Below are 15024 nucleotides of genomic sequence, written 5' to 3'. Positions count from 1 at the left end.
CAATAAACACTTGGGAGCCTAAGAGTAGCTAGGTGCTAATAGGTATGTTTACGTGAAATAATCCTCATGATGAGGAAAGTATTAATATTCCCATTTATAGGTGAGAAAAGTAAGGCTCAGAGAGACTGAATTTTTGGTGAAAGTCCTATATGCTGTTAGTAAGTTTCCGAGTTGAAATCTGAATTCAAGTTTCTTACCATCTCCACACTACCATTCTTTCAACTGTCCTATGCTAGAACAGCACTACATTATATTAAATGGTAGGCCTCTGTAACTAGTATCAATTAAATTGTGGAAATAAGAAAATCTGAAACTAGGCTGGGCGTGGTGGCTCACACCTGTAATCCCAGCACTTTGGGAGGCTGAGGCGGGCAGATCACGAGGTCAAGAGATCGAGACCAGTCTGGCCAACATGGTGAAACCCCATCTCTACTAACAAATACGAAAAATTAGCCAGGTGTGGCTTCGTGTGCCTGTAGTCGGAGCTACTCTAGAGGCTGAGGCAGGAGAATCACTTGAACCTGGAAGGCAAAGGTTGCCAAGATCCTGCTACTGCATTCTAGCCTGGTGACAGAGCAAGACACCATCTCAGAAAAAAAAAAAGTCTGAAACTAAAGTACATGTTGGTTTGTGGTATACGTATGTGTGTGTTTGTGTGTGAAACAGAGAAGATGAAAAATGTGGCCTTAGTTCACTTTATTTCATTGAAAGAAGTTTAAATAAATAAGATTTTTGTAGAACTGGAAACACTGTCACATTTGTTATTTAAAACACAAAAAAGCAAAGGAAAAATGCACATATACATTAAATATATTAGCTATATTTTGACAGCAATTCTGAGGGTAAAACCAGAAAACTTAAAAAAGAAAACTTGACATGGAAGAATTGCAAGTGGTAAAATGGTACTAAAAATATTTTTATTGAAGAATTGCCAGAAGACTATGCGATAAGCATGACCTCCCCATAATGACGGCTGCTTCTGTTTCTTCCAGTTTGTGGGCAGTTCTAAAATGCAGCATTTTATTTTGAAAAATTGCTTTAAAATGCACAAATGCCTAAGAAATAGCTGTTGTGTAATACGGCAGAAAAAATTTCTGGCCAGGTGCGGTGGCACACGCCTATAATCACAGCACTTTGGGAGGCTGAGGCAGGTGGGGCAGGCAGATCACGAGGTCAAGAGATCGAGACCATCCTGGCCAACATGGGGAAACTCTGTCTCTACTAAAAATACAAAAATTAGCCGGGCATGGTAGCGCGTACCTGTAGTCCCTGCTACTCAGGAGGCTGAGGCAGGAGAATCACTTGAACCCAGGAGGTGGAGGTTGTAGTGAGCTGAGATCTTGCCACTGCACTCCAGCCTGGCAACAGAGCAAGATTCCATCTCAATAAATAAATAAATAAATAAAATTAATGAGGATATATAATTTGGCTCAAAGAATTAGAAGTCGAGATGCAGGTATTCATGATGAAGAACTTACATCTTTTTAGGTAATCTCAGTAGCTGCTCAGATAAGGATTCAAGTGCCCTAATTTAGAAGAAATGCAACCGGGCATGAAATAAGCGTTGTTGTGAACGAGAAAGAAATTTAATAAAAGTATAATTACCATGTGATATACAAGTAGGATCCTTATTGTCAAATGTATAGGTAGAATGTGGAAAATTGAACAAAGATCCAAGAGAAGGAAAACCACTTAACCAAGGACACTCATGAATGGCAGACAAAAACATTGGTAACAACCGAAGCCCTTCTAAAAATTTTAAAAACTTTCTATGTTCATTATTAATACTATTATCTCACCTTAAGAAAACAGAGTAGGTTTCACCATCCTCATCCTCTTTGTCATCTGAGGCACAGATTGAATTTTGGAAAGGAAGTGACTTGGCTAAGTTTATATGGATGATCAAGACCATAATCCAGGTTTTCCGTCTCTCAGCCAGGGCTCTCTGCCCATCACCACAGTGTATCCCCCTTTTCAGGGTACTGATATTACTGCTGTCACATGGAAGGAAATTTTACAACTGTACTCCACCAGAGCATTTTCTTTTAAACCTACCATTCTGGTAGGGATCTCCATCTTTTTTGAGTGACACAATTTACCTCTCTGAAAGAGGGGCTTTGAGTAATGGTTTCGCATTGCGCTAAACCTGAAAATGTCTTTAAGATTTCTTTCCACTTTGTTTTTTCTTTCTTTTTGAGGCAGAGTCTCCCTCTGCCACCAGGCAGGGGTGTAGTGGCACAATCTTGGGGCTCACTACAAGCTCCGCCTCCCAGGCTCAAGCGTTTCTCCTGCCTCAGCTTCCCGAGTAGCTGGGACTACAGGTGTGCACCACCATGCCCAGCTAATTTTTGTATTTTTTAGTAGAGATGGGGTTTCACCATGTTGGCCAGGATGGGCTTGATCTCTAGACCTGGCCATCTGCCCACCTCAGCCTCCCAAAGTGCTGGGATTACAGGTGTGAGCCACCGTGCCCAGCCAACTTTAAGATATGAGGAGGTACTCAGGAAGGGAAAGGGAAGGAAAACTAATCTGATATTGTACTTACATCAAGTTTCATCCCCACTCCTCACGGTGTTAAAACAATTTTACAGGAAAAAGTGTGATTATTCATTTAGCAGCCCTAATATGCCCATCATCTCATCAGACACGCTCACTCCTAATCTAGCGAAGCCTGGACAGAGTAAACTAAACTGGTAACTGTTAGCTTTGAAGATCAGTGATGGTAAATATCCAATTGGTGACCTAAGAGGTATCAGTGCTCCATTTACAAAATGGTTATTCTAGTGGTTCTTTAGCAAGATACTACTTACATCAATCAATCCACACTTTGAGCCCTATAAACTCTAAGTTTACTCACCTGCAGTATCCACCACCTCCAGAATTATACATGTAAAGGAAACTAAGGATTACGACACGATTGATAAGTCACACATGGAAGAGAGATCAAGTTCTAAGCTGATACTTATGTTCTACAGTTGAAATATGAGCTGCAGAATTACTTCTCAAACTATAAGAGGAAAGAACTAAAATGACATTCATTTTTAGACAACTTTGGGAGATCCTGATATAAAATGGTTGAAAGAAGGGAAACAATCCAGTGAGAGGAAAGCAGAAAAGAAAAACAGACCCAACTGAACACAAGTTTCTGTAACTTTAGGCATGTCTCTTATCTTAACCTCCAACTTCTTCAGCTTTCCTCACTAATACAGTGGGAGTTGTAAAACTGTCCTGTGTACTTTGCAAAGAAATGAGGTCAATGGCCAGGAGTGGTGGCTCATGCCTGTAATTCCAGCACTTTGGGAGGCTGAGGTGGACTGATCACGAGGTCAGGAGTTCCAGACCAGCCTGGCCAATATGGTGAAACCCCATCTCTACTAAAAATACAAAAATTAGCTGGGCGTGGTAGTGTATAACTGTAGTACCTGTAGTACCAGCTACCTGGGAGACTGAGGCAGGAGAATCGCTTGAACCTGAGGCAGAGGTTGCAGTTGAGCCAAGATCATGCCACTGCACTCCAGCCTGGGCAACAGAGCAAGACTACATCTTAAATTAAAAAAAAAAAAAAAAAGAAATGAGGTCAAAATGAGGAAATGGATGTGATATTAGAATGTAATAGGTCTTATGCATGAAGCTTATTTTACAAAGTGTACAACTAAAGACTAGAATGAACTAGATACTACATGTAACATAAAATAGAAATAAAAATAGAAATGCTTTCCAAAGAAATCTATTTGTCAAAGGGGAAAAAACTGTCAAAACAATTCTAAAGCTACTTTTTATTAAGCTGGTGATATTTGAAAGCATCTGTGTAATCCATGTAAACATTAAGTTGTTTGATAAACATACCACTTTGGTCTTGAACATTCTTTGATCAACAAGTTAAAACCAGCTTTGTAAGCTTTACTTATGTTATAATACATTTCAAAATACACTTTGAAATAAAATATTCTTGTATCTTTCTAATTTATGAGAAGAAAATGCCATGTTTCCTTAGAAAAGTTATATACAGAAAGATTTTTTTTTAATAAACAATTGCTTTGGACTAATTCAGGGCCCTGATATGTATATTTAAAGGCTTCTTTTTAGAAAAGAATGTTTCTAAATTAAATAAATATATGAATATCAATAAATTATAATTTATTGATAAACTATTATAAAAAATACTAATTTATTATGAGGAATTACACAATTTACTGATAGGTTATAATTTATTCATACCTGTGTGTATAAACATATTTTTCCTTAATAAATGGGATTTTATTAGGAGTTTGAGACCAGCCCCGCCAACATGGTGAAACCCTGTTTCTACCAAAAATACAAGAACTAGCCAGACATGGTGGCTCACGCCTGTAGTCCCAGCTACTCGGGAGGCTGAGGCAGGAGAATCACCTTAACTTGGGAGGTGGAAGTTGCAGTCAGCAGAGATTGAGCCATTGCACTCCAGTCTGGGTAATAGAGCCAGACTCTTCCTCAAAAAAACAAAAACAAAAACAAAACAAACAAATAAAAAATAAATAAATAGGATTTTATTTTCTTAAATTTTGTAATATTATATTTATTACTTTATTCAGTTTTTAAAATCACACCTTAATGTGACACTTACTTCTTCACAATGAGACGTAAACACTCCCACGTTCTGGAGACTGTAAACACATATCCCATGATTATGATACTTCATGTTGGCACAGTGCTTTTCACTTTGCCATAAACTTTCACATAACTGTGTGAAGCAGGCAGGAACACACTGACTGAAGGTGCCAGGAGCTGGCTAGAACGCAGACGTCTGGTTCCTAAATTGGGACTTTTCCCACTAACTGGCACTTTCTCTCTCTCTGGTTCAGTATTAAGTATTTAAAGGCAAACTTTGCACCATTGAACATGCAATCACTAAACGCGGAACGGGGAGAAATCCCTGGGATGGGATGGAGCCCATCCTTGGACTTGGGGCCAGGCACGTGCGTGCCCGCTGCTCTTACCGTCCAGGTGGCCGACTTGGCGGTGCTCGACTGCTGGAAGGACACGTCGAAACTGTGCGGGCCGGGGTAGTCAGTGTTGGAAGGGATGGCGGGCGATGGAGAGAGGGCATCGAAGGTGGAGCTGGGCTGCGCGTAGGGCGAGGGTGCCGTGACACTGTTCTGCGCGTGGTCTGTGTTATAAGGACTGGTGGACGAGGAGCCGTTCTGAATCTGCTGGTCCATGCTGTTCAGGAGCCCCAGGTTCGTGTACTGTGGCTGTTAAGGACACCCAGAAACCCCAAGATTAGCCGGTTAAACCACAGGCATCAATGGGTGCATGCATTTTGCAGAGATCAACCCCAGGTTGGAAACACTTCACATTCAAAGTAAAACCACTGATTTTTTTTTCTTTTTTTTTAAATTACATTTAGGTTTTGGGGAACATGTGAAGAACATGCAAGACTGTTGCATAGGTACACACACATGGCAGTGTGATTTGCTGCCTTCCTCCCCATCACCTATATCTGGCATTTCTCCCCATGCTATCTCTCCCCAGCTCCCCACCCCCTGCTGTCCCTCCCCTATTTTCCCCCAACAGACCCCAGTGTGTGATGCCCCTCTCCCTGTGTCCATGTGTATTCATTGTTCAACACCCGCCTATGAGTGAGAACATGCAGTGTTTGATTTTCTGTTCTTGTGTCAGTTTGCTGAGAATGATGGTTTCCAGGTTCATCCATGTCCCTATAAAGGACAAAAACTCATCATTTTTGATGGCTGCATAATATTCCATGGTGTATATGTGCCACATTTTCCCTGTCCAGCCTATCATCGATGTGCATTTGAAAACCACTGATTTTGATAAACAGAGAAAGCAGGAGAAGTCTGAGCATGTGTGTGTTTTGTAATGGCTTTTACAGATGGCTCAAGTGTATGTGCCAGCTCTGGAGACTGACTTCCTAAAGAACATTTGAAAGTAGAGTATGCCCTTATTCACAAACTAGGCAAAACGTTCCCAGTGCTCAGTAGCTGCTTGGGAAGTCTTTAAACGAATACTACCCATTGCTCCATTTGGAGGTTGGGGGGGTGAGCATATTACACAAAATAAGAAAGACCACTTCATAGTTATGTTCCAGAGGAGATTAAGTGTTAAATTGCTGGGTAGGGGACAAAATCAGATGACCTTCAAATTTTCTCTTAGTCTTGCCATTTTACATTCTGTCCCAAAGTACCCATAGTATACCACCCATCCCCCCAGGAACTGGTTTCACAAAGACTGGAGTGTCATGGGTAGCAGAGTTAGGGAGACCCCATTATATATTTTTAAAAGTAACATGCTAGTAAATCATCCAGACTGGTCTCATTTATTTATTTGTTCTTTTATTTCCTTCTTAGAAGTTTATTCTTTTCTAGAATAGAACATTTATAAGAGAAATACTATCAGTTATGAGGAAAATTCTATGCTCAATAAAAATCAAAAGGACATTAGCTTATGTATTTCCTTTTACCAGATGGTTTTATGTTTTCTACATGAATGGACCAAAGCACAGAGTAAAAGTACTCAGGAACATATTTACGGGAAGAATGAATTCATTTAACCCCATTTACTCTACGAAAAACTTTACTGGATTACTATCAGAGAGGTAAAGCATTTGCCCTAGCATCTGCTAACACAATGACTGGGGCTTTCGGAGCTGAACCTTTTGGTTCTGGGTTTAGGGCTCTGCCCATGCCATCAAAAGTCAGCCTGTTTAGGCAAGTCAGCCTATCTTCACTTCTAAACCTGAGCTAAAATGGACACATTTTCAGAAGGGGCAAGCAGCTTATGGCACAGTTGTTTTTCCTTTGTAACACCTTTCAACACATAGAAATCTTGTTTCATCAACCTAATGAAGGAGGAAAAAAATTAAAAGCAAGAAAATTAAGGCAGTCCTATTCGTACATATTTTATAAAGGAAATAGGCCTTCTTCTTCAATTGAAATATAGTTGAGAGTCTCAGATTAAGTAGAACTACGGAGAATAAAAAACTTACAAAGAAATAGGAGCTAGGCTTATCTTCAAAATTTTAAACTTTTAATTGTTTTATTAAATTAATTTAATAAAACTTCTCCCCCGTCAAGGGGAGGAGAAGTGGGTTCTGCCATTCCATTCAGTCCAGGAAGCATTTGTGTAAATGTTAATGGTCACATGCCCATTCCATTACATTCATGCATTCGCATTCCACTGCGAATGCCATGTCCCCATTTGCTCTTCAAATAACTATTAATCTCTTTACACTTATCCCCATGCTGACAAGAGCAGCTGTTTGTCTCGCCTTCTCTCCCCTCTGACATCTATAGCTCCTACCCACTGCTTATCCACCTTCTTCGGCTTTCTCTCCACGAAGGTGTGGCCAGACTGCAGGTAAGACAACTAGGGGACAAAAAAATAAAACCTGAGCCCATATAAATGGTCCACACCCCTGCGAAGCAAAGCTCTTAGGTATCCAAGCCTGAGGCAACACAGCCTGGGAAGGGGATTGAAAAGATATTATTTGTGTTCAAGTTAAGGGTCAGTATACAAAGCACTCTTGAACGTCCTGTAGGAATCAGATAATGCTCCCAAAGGCACGTGCTTCCCTACAGCAGTACAATTAGGGAGGCAGCCGTCCCTGACAAAAAGGACAAAGAAACTCAGAGCACTTTCTCGCAGGCAGTAAAATGCATGTTGGGCTGCCCCCTTCCCTCCTGCTTCTACACAGAAGGAACCACAGCTAATTGTGGGCTTGGATAAGAACAAAGAAGCATGGGCCCCTTGAATTTTTTTTTTAACCCAATATAAATGAAGAAAAAAGCCTTTTACCACACTTTAAAAGTCAGTGAGCAAACACTCTACAACTCTCCATGGACTCAAGAAAAGGGAAAATTCCATGTAAGGGGGGAAAAAAATGTGTTTATTCCTGCTGTCTATTGGGTAGGTTCTGAACAGCAGGAGATCTATGCCCTGGGTGGTTTGGTGAAGGCCCCTCTCCCCAAGAGGGTAACAGGAAAATGTCCTTGACCTGATGAACTTGGTCTGCCTCTGAGCCACCTGCGGAACCTGTGTTTTGAGCCAGGGTTTTTGGCCTTAAGACATCATGCCTCAGTCTCCCTTTGCAGTTCAAAGTACATGGTGAGTCTGTTGCAATACATTTCTTCCTTCAAATCCTGCCACTGTTTTGTTGATCTACAATTCACAAGACCTCAAAATAAGCCATGCTGCTTTGCACACTAACTGGCCTTCCTTCCTATTTCTCCTTCTAGGTGGGCCTGGGTAAGGCCTGCTCAGGCTGATGGCCTCCCAGGCTGTTTTTCCACCGTCCTGAAATAGTGTTTGGTACCATATAATGCCAAGGGTAAACAAGCCTGAGGCAGGCACTGCTTTCCGTAGGGCTTCACCAGTCAAGTTAACAAAACCTGACCTAAGTGACTTGCAAGCTGGTTCCCAGAAAATACATTTCTGGTTTATAAATCTCCTGTTATGCTCACATGACATTAATAATTATCTGTCCTTGACTATGTGTTTAAAGTGAGCAGCAGAAAATAAAGAGGCCATACTTCCTGGGAAATTTTAAAGAAATCATTTTTAGTGAAATGAAAATGTTTTAATGACTTAAAAAAGCTAATGACAATTTTGAGACAGGGTTTAGGCTATATATTGCTGTATGATTTTTTTAAGTACACTGATTTTATGGACATTGGAAAAAAAAAGAAAGGGAAAATTCCATGAGGAGTCACAAAAGAGTCCTTTGAAATGATAGCAAGACTGAACAATTGAGAAGCAACAAAGAAGCAGAAACTATATTTCAAGTCATTAATAGCACTGTGGGTATTCATGGGGTCTACTTTTAAGTGTCATAGTTTTGTTTTGTTTAAAATGGACTTTCACTCTGTCACCCAGGCTGGAGTATAGTGGTATGATCTCAGCTTACCTCGGCCTCCACCTCCTAGGTTCAAGTGATTCTCCTGCCTCAGCCTCCTAAGTAGCTGGGATTACAGGCACGCACTGCCATGTCTGGCTAATTTTTGTATTTTTAGTAGAGATGGGGTTTCATCATGTTGGTTAGGATGGTCTTGATATCCTGATCTTATGATCGAACCACCTCGGACTCCCAAAGTGCTGGTATTACAGGCGTGAGCCACCAAACCCGGCCCATAGTTTTAATTTTTATACAGTTCCAGGTGAAATTTTGTACATAAGAACAATATTTGTTATCAATGTTAAATCCTCAATTAATATAACATAAAGGTATATTTCTTAGGATCGACGAAAAATCAGCTTATTACACACAAAAAAGTGGGAAAACACATTTCAGTTTAAACTCTTCTTAAGTAATACTTTAAAGAAATACAAGTCACATAGTATACTCCATTTTCTTTTCTTGAAAAGCATAAAACTGATACTATCAACTTTGAAAGTTAGCTTAAAATGAACGGAAACAACAAACTCACCAAAGTCAGAATTGAATGATTAGAAATCCATTTAGATACTTTTCTTAGTTTATTAAAAATCACTAAATTATAAGCTTGCCATTTGTTCTTCAGAAGTTAATTTTTTAGATATCTGGTTTAAAGAAAATATTCTTATTTATTTATTCTTTTGCTATGAAGAAAGATCGCATGTGTTAACCGAATGCATGGCAGGCCATGATAGTCAAGAAGAACAAGTGTTACCCAGCCAGGTCCAGCAAGATAATTTGCAGTGCTTAGTGCAAGATGAAAATGGAGGACCTCTTGTTCATAGATTAAGAATTTCAAAATAACGATAGCAAAGCATTCAACAAAGAATGGTGCTTTTCTAAGATAGGGCCCTCTGTGACCGACTGCAGTTTTTATGCCCGTGAAGCTGTCCCAGGTCAAGCGAATATGTATCCCTTATTTTCTAACAAAGCAAATCTGCTGGGCTAAAAGGAGAAGTACTTGTTCCCTTATTTACAGCCAATAATTCCATAAGCGGAGGGGAGAAATGTGTATTACGCTAAGATGTTAATGCAAGGCTTACTGACAATCAAAGAGTCAGCCTCAGAGGTGACAACATGACGCTTTCAGATCAGCCATCAAAACCGCCCTTGGAAGAACTCCACAGAGTCCCCCATGTCCCATGTGCTTCTTAGCTAACAGAAGTTATTGGCATATTTGAAATGAAATAGGAAGCAGGTTCTCCCTTTCTAAACACAATGTACCTTGATTTTGGAATAACCTTAACATACCCTGCAGACACTCAAATAATGAGTGAATGGAAAACGTTATGTATCTATCTCAGCATGTCTGAGCAGAGAGGTAGTCTTCTTTCCACAAAACATAAAGGCAAAAATGAACACAACTTCTATGATATCTACTGTGAACCTTATAAAGTAAAATAAACAGTTTCCTGTGATTGCAAATAGATGCTTCATTTGCTATAAAATGACTTGGAATTAGAAGACTCACTGCTTGGACCCTGGATAACTTATTTGTAGTTGCAATATATTCAAGTTCCTCACAAACTAGCTGATCTGACCACAGAAAAGAGGAAGCACACCTTGATCGCAGGGACTTGACATATTCCGTGTAATCACAGAACACCCTGAGGGCATTCTGAATCATACGACTTGCCCGGTAGGTGTAAGGATACCCAGGAGCTGAATCTCAAACTGTTTTCACCATGAAGAAATAAAACGTGTCAATATATGTTGCTATAAACAAAGTTCAATATTAGAGGGTGGTACTTATATGGGTTTATATTTACTTACAGTTGATGATGTAATTATTTTCCTATTACAGTATTTAATATCAAAAAGGGATTCCAGTGAAGCCATTTGACCAGTGCAATAGAAATAGGGATTTATATATAATTTGTGTTTTTGAAAATCTCTCTCCAATTTATCTGTAAAAGAGAATTCTTCTTTCTTGAGATGGAGTCTCACACTGTCGCCCAGGCTGGAGTGCAGAGGCACGATCTCGGGTCACTGCAACCTCCGCCTCCTGGGTTCAAGCGATTCTCCTGTCTCAGCCTCCAGTAGTTGGGATTACAGGTGCCCATTACCACGGCCAGCTAATTTTTTGTATTTTTTTAGTAGAGACGAAGTTTCACTATGTTGGCCAGGCTGGTCTCGAACTCCTGACCTCATGATCCGCCCACCTCAGCCTCCCAAAGTGCTGGGATTACAGGCTTGAGCCACTGCGCCCAGCCAAAGAGACTTTTTAAAAAGTTATCTTTTCTAGAGATTACTATCTACAATAGTAAATTTATGACACTATAGCAACAATGGCCAACAATACATTAAAAAATGGAAATGGGTATCAAGTCAGGGATAAAAGAGATTACTGTTGGGATATATACGCATAATTTACCTCGATTGAACCAGACCTTTGTTACGAGGTACAATAGCATTTCCAAATTTCATTTGGAAGAAATCATATTTATAATCCATGAGTGACTGGTAGATGAGGCTGAGGGATTCAACATTCTTCAGTACTCCTTACACTCCTGTATGGATCCTAGCAATGCAAAACAACTCTGACTTAGACTCGTCTATGTGGAGTCTAAGTCCCAACACTGCCGCTCATCTGCTGTGAACCCTTGGACAAGGTAGCTGAATAACTTAAGGACCTTAGTTTACCATAAGGCAAAGTCTGTGCAAAATTGCAGAGACTGAATTGGAGGATTTAATGAGAGGAAGCTACAGTTCTAATATTCTGTTACTTCCGGCCATCCTTAGCTGTGAAGCGCTATGTTAAAACAATGCTAAGAGACCGCTTTCAAAACAGTTTTCTCAGGTAACTGTTCTCTCTCTATACAGATGTCACTGACCAAACCTAGAAATTTAAAACATTTTAGGCAGCACACACAGTTTCCTCAGCTGATAACCACTTTTCACCTGAGGCTTCACAGAGATGCTTTTATGAACATTCTATGGCCCCTCATGGGTAAAGAAAACAGCTTTTCTTCATGACCCTGGCTTTTAAAGCATTCATTCAATTATACTTTAGCAGAGAGTACTACAATTCCATCCCCAAATATCAGCGGGATAGTGACTTTTCAACAAGCACTGCCTAAGGGAGACATACTTGTCATTTTTTTCATCTCCTACCACCTGCCCCATCTCAGAGAATGATGGTTTCCTTCATGCTAGAATTAAACACAATTGACTTGCAGTGTTCTACTGCAGGTGAAGAAAGTATTTGTATTAAAACGTCAAGTTAAAGCACCATCTTTCCAACTGAAGAATTTATTTAGCATCACATTTTTCTCAAAACCAGATTTTATAGGTATAACATAATTCACTCATTTTGTCTTGTAAAATTTTTCTAAAAAGTGAATACTTAACATATACTCATACCTTATAAAGAAGAAAATATAAGAATAAAATATTTAACGCACCCAAAACTATAAAGACTGCAAGCAGAGAGTTTACTAGAATGTCCCATATTCTGACACAAAGTGTCAACATTCCTTTCAGTGCAAAGATTCCATAATTTAGAAGAAAGATCTCTAGAAGCCCTAATAGCAGGTGAGGCAAATAAATACAAAGTTGGCTGATCAGGTGGACAATAATGTCAACAAACAATAGACATAGCAATTGACAAGAAATGTGAAAGAAATAAAGTTAAAACTTGATCCAAACGAGGCTAAATTAAAATGTGTAGAGCTCAATTAAGAAAAGTAAACTTTTAAATTCTATGATTTTAGTACATATTCCTATAATCATGGAAAAACAACAAAAATCAGAAAGCATCTCAATTCTGAAAGAGTTGATGTCAATATTACATGTCAAAGAAGTATTAAACTAAGCAGAAAGCAAGATAGATTTTTAATATTTAACCATTTTTAATTCTTGTTTTAGGAGAAATATTCAGAATTTCAGTTTATTCAAAGTGAATCAAAAGTATGTTTTAACAGATTTTCAATCTACAGCAATTGATATGTTTTAATAGCGCAATATGGCAGACATGGAAATATTAAAAGAAGAAAGTACATAGTAATAGAATTCTTCAATGAATATTAAGCCCTGTATGTAGTAAGCATACCATACTGTCTTTAGAAGCTCCTTGGTTTTGAAAGTGAGTTTAAAAATATTTTTAAAATAATGTTGGTAGTGTCTTTGTCTAGTCCATATCCTAAATTTTGACTTAGAACAATGGGGTGATTAAATGTGATTAACATTTTATCATAGGAAATAAGTTGTAGTTACCACACATGAAACTGAAGACATATCAATTTCAATAAAATAATGGTGACTATCAGGAATAAAAAAAATACAATTTAAAATTCTGAAATCTACTTAGCATCCATCTTCTTCCATCCTCTCTATAAAAGAATATGAGCTATTGCTTCTACTATTATTAATTCTCTAACTGAGTTGTAATTATGTATCTTACAACGCTCAAGTGCTTTGCATGGTTTTACTTATTTCTCATGACATACATGGTATTAATATCCACATTTTATATACGTTTTATAGATGAGAAAACTGAAGCTCCACAAGATTAAGTAACTTGCCCAAGGTAGTGAGAAGAGCCTGGATGTAAAACCAGTAAATCTGGCTCCAGAACCTGCTTTCCTAAGTAGCCTTCACTCTGACTGCATGCAAATAAGAATCACTCATATTTCTGCCTGGAATTTTTATCTAAAAGTTACAATCAAGAAAAGCACACCTCTTTTATTTGCTTTTCTTTCCCACTCAATAAAGACAGGATATAAAACTTTTGCTATTCTTAGTTAGAATGAGTATAATTGCAAAGAGTCAGACCCAACTCCTTGTAGCTACCACTTGAAAGACATTGCAAATCTGATCTTGTCACTCTCAAGCAAAGGCCTCGGGTCTTTAACATGGGCTTTGAGGCCCCATTTGAAACTCTGCTTTGGCCAAATAGAACTTCCTTCATTTTTTTTGAAGGCTAACTCCTTCAGTCCTCAAGTCTTTTGCACATGCCAGCTATTTTCTAATTCATTGGTTAACTTTTAGATCAAATGTCATCTCTCAAAAGTCCTTCTTTGACTGTTCAGACAGATTATTCTCTTCTGTTCCACATTTTCATAGCATTTCCCCCTGTATCATATAATCATACAAGAAATTAACTGTCTAAACTTTTAAAAATGTTGGTCTTCTCTGCTAGGCGGTAAGTTAATGAGAGAATATATTTGGCTTATTTAGTACTAAATTCCCAATACCTGGGATAATGGCTGAAATGTAGTAGATGCTCAGGAAACAGTTCTTAAAAGAGTAAATGCAAAATACTTCAAAATAAAAATTACTTTCAGAAAGTATTTCCTTTATCCTAATACAATTAAGTATTTATTTTATCCTAGAGTAAGTCTGTGTCCAAATCAGATTCATTTCTTCATATGCTACTGTCAGACGAATGTTACAGTGCATCCCTAAATAATCTCTATGATCTTTATTTTTTGTTTAGTAGGTGGGAATAGTGCTTTTAGCTTCAGCTTTTATGGGAACTAGTAGCAGAACAGCCAGTCCTGTCACTCACAATGCAATGAGTAATACTTGGTAGCTCACACCTAGCTGAAAAGTTTATTAATGAGCTTCTACTTCCTTAAAACAAACACATACATACTTTTGTGCCAAGGCAGTGTTTTTTAACCTGATGGTCTAGGTTTTGTTTCTAATGCATGTAGGTCAGCAATAAGAACCCAAATATTTGTGGTCATGTAATTATTCACTTCCTACTGATGGTGCATATGGCCAAATGCAGATTGCTTTGAAAAGAAACCACCCAGAAACATTAAGAGAGAGATATTTAGTTTCTAGTAGATAGGTCACAAAAATTAGTCCCTCCCTGCCTAATTTCCATAATTTTGTGCCCAGTTAGCCAGAATTCAGTTTAGAATAAAGTCATTATTAATAGTTCACAAATGTGTGTTTTAAGAAACTGAGATTATAGTTTATCAGACATAAATCCTTTCTTGCAAATGATATAAATTTACGCTTCAATATAACAAACACTCAAAGGTTGAAACACTAGTTTTTATTTGCAACTGGAAAACTGAAGCTTGAAACAAAGAGTGTACTACTCAGTCTTATTAGTCTGTAGGCATTCAAGTGGAGAACACAGT

General features: G+C 38.5%; 1 protein-coding gene across 13 annotated transcripts in view; it reads right to left on the bottom strand.

Moving 5' to 3' along the window:
- TP63 (tumor protein p63) overlaps positions 1-15024 on the bottom strand; it is a 263157-nt gene that overhangs the window by 85129 nt on the left and 163004 nt on the right. For all 13 annotated transcript variants that reach the window (XM_008981384.5, XM_008981386.5, XM_078350507.1 and 10 more), the window contains one exon: positions 4977-5231. In XM_008981384.5, coding sequence (XP_008979632.1) covers positions 4977-5231 — 255 coding nt within the window. The remainder of the gene's footprint in view (positions 1-4976; positions 5232-15024) is intronic.

The sequence above is a fragment of the Callithrix jacchus genome, chromosome 15 (assembly GCF_049354715.1).
Source record: "Callithrix jacchus isolate 240 chromosome 15, calJac240_pri, whole genome shotgun sequence".
Lineage (NCBI taxonomy): Eukaryota > Metazoa > Chordata > Mammalia > Primates > Cebidae > Callithrix > Callithrix jacchus.
Note: the sequence above shows the minus strand (reverse complement) of the source record. Positions and strands in the feature narration are given on the sequence as shown.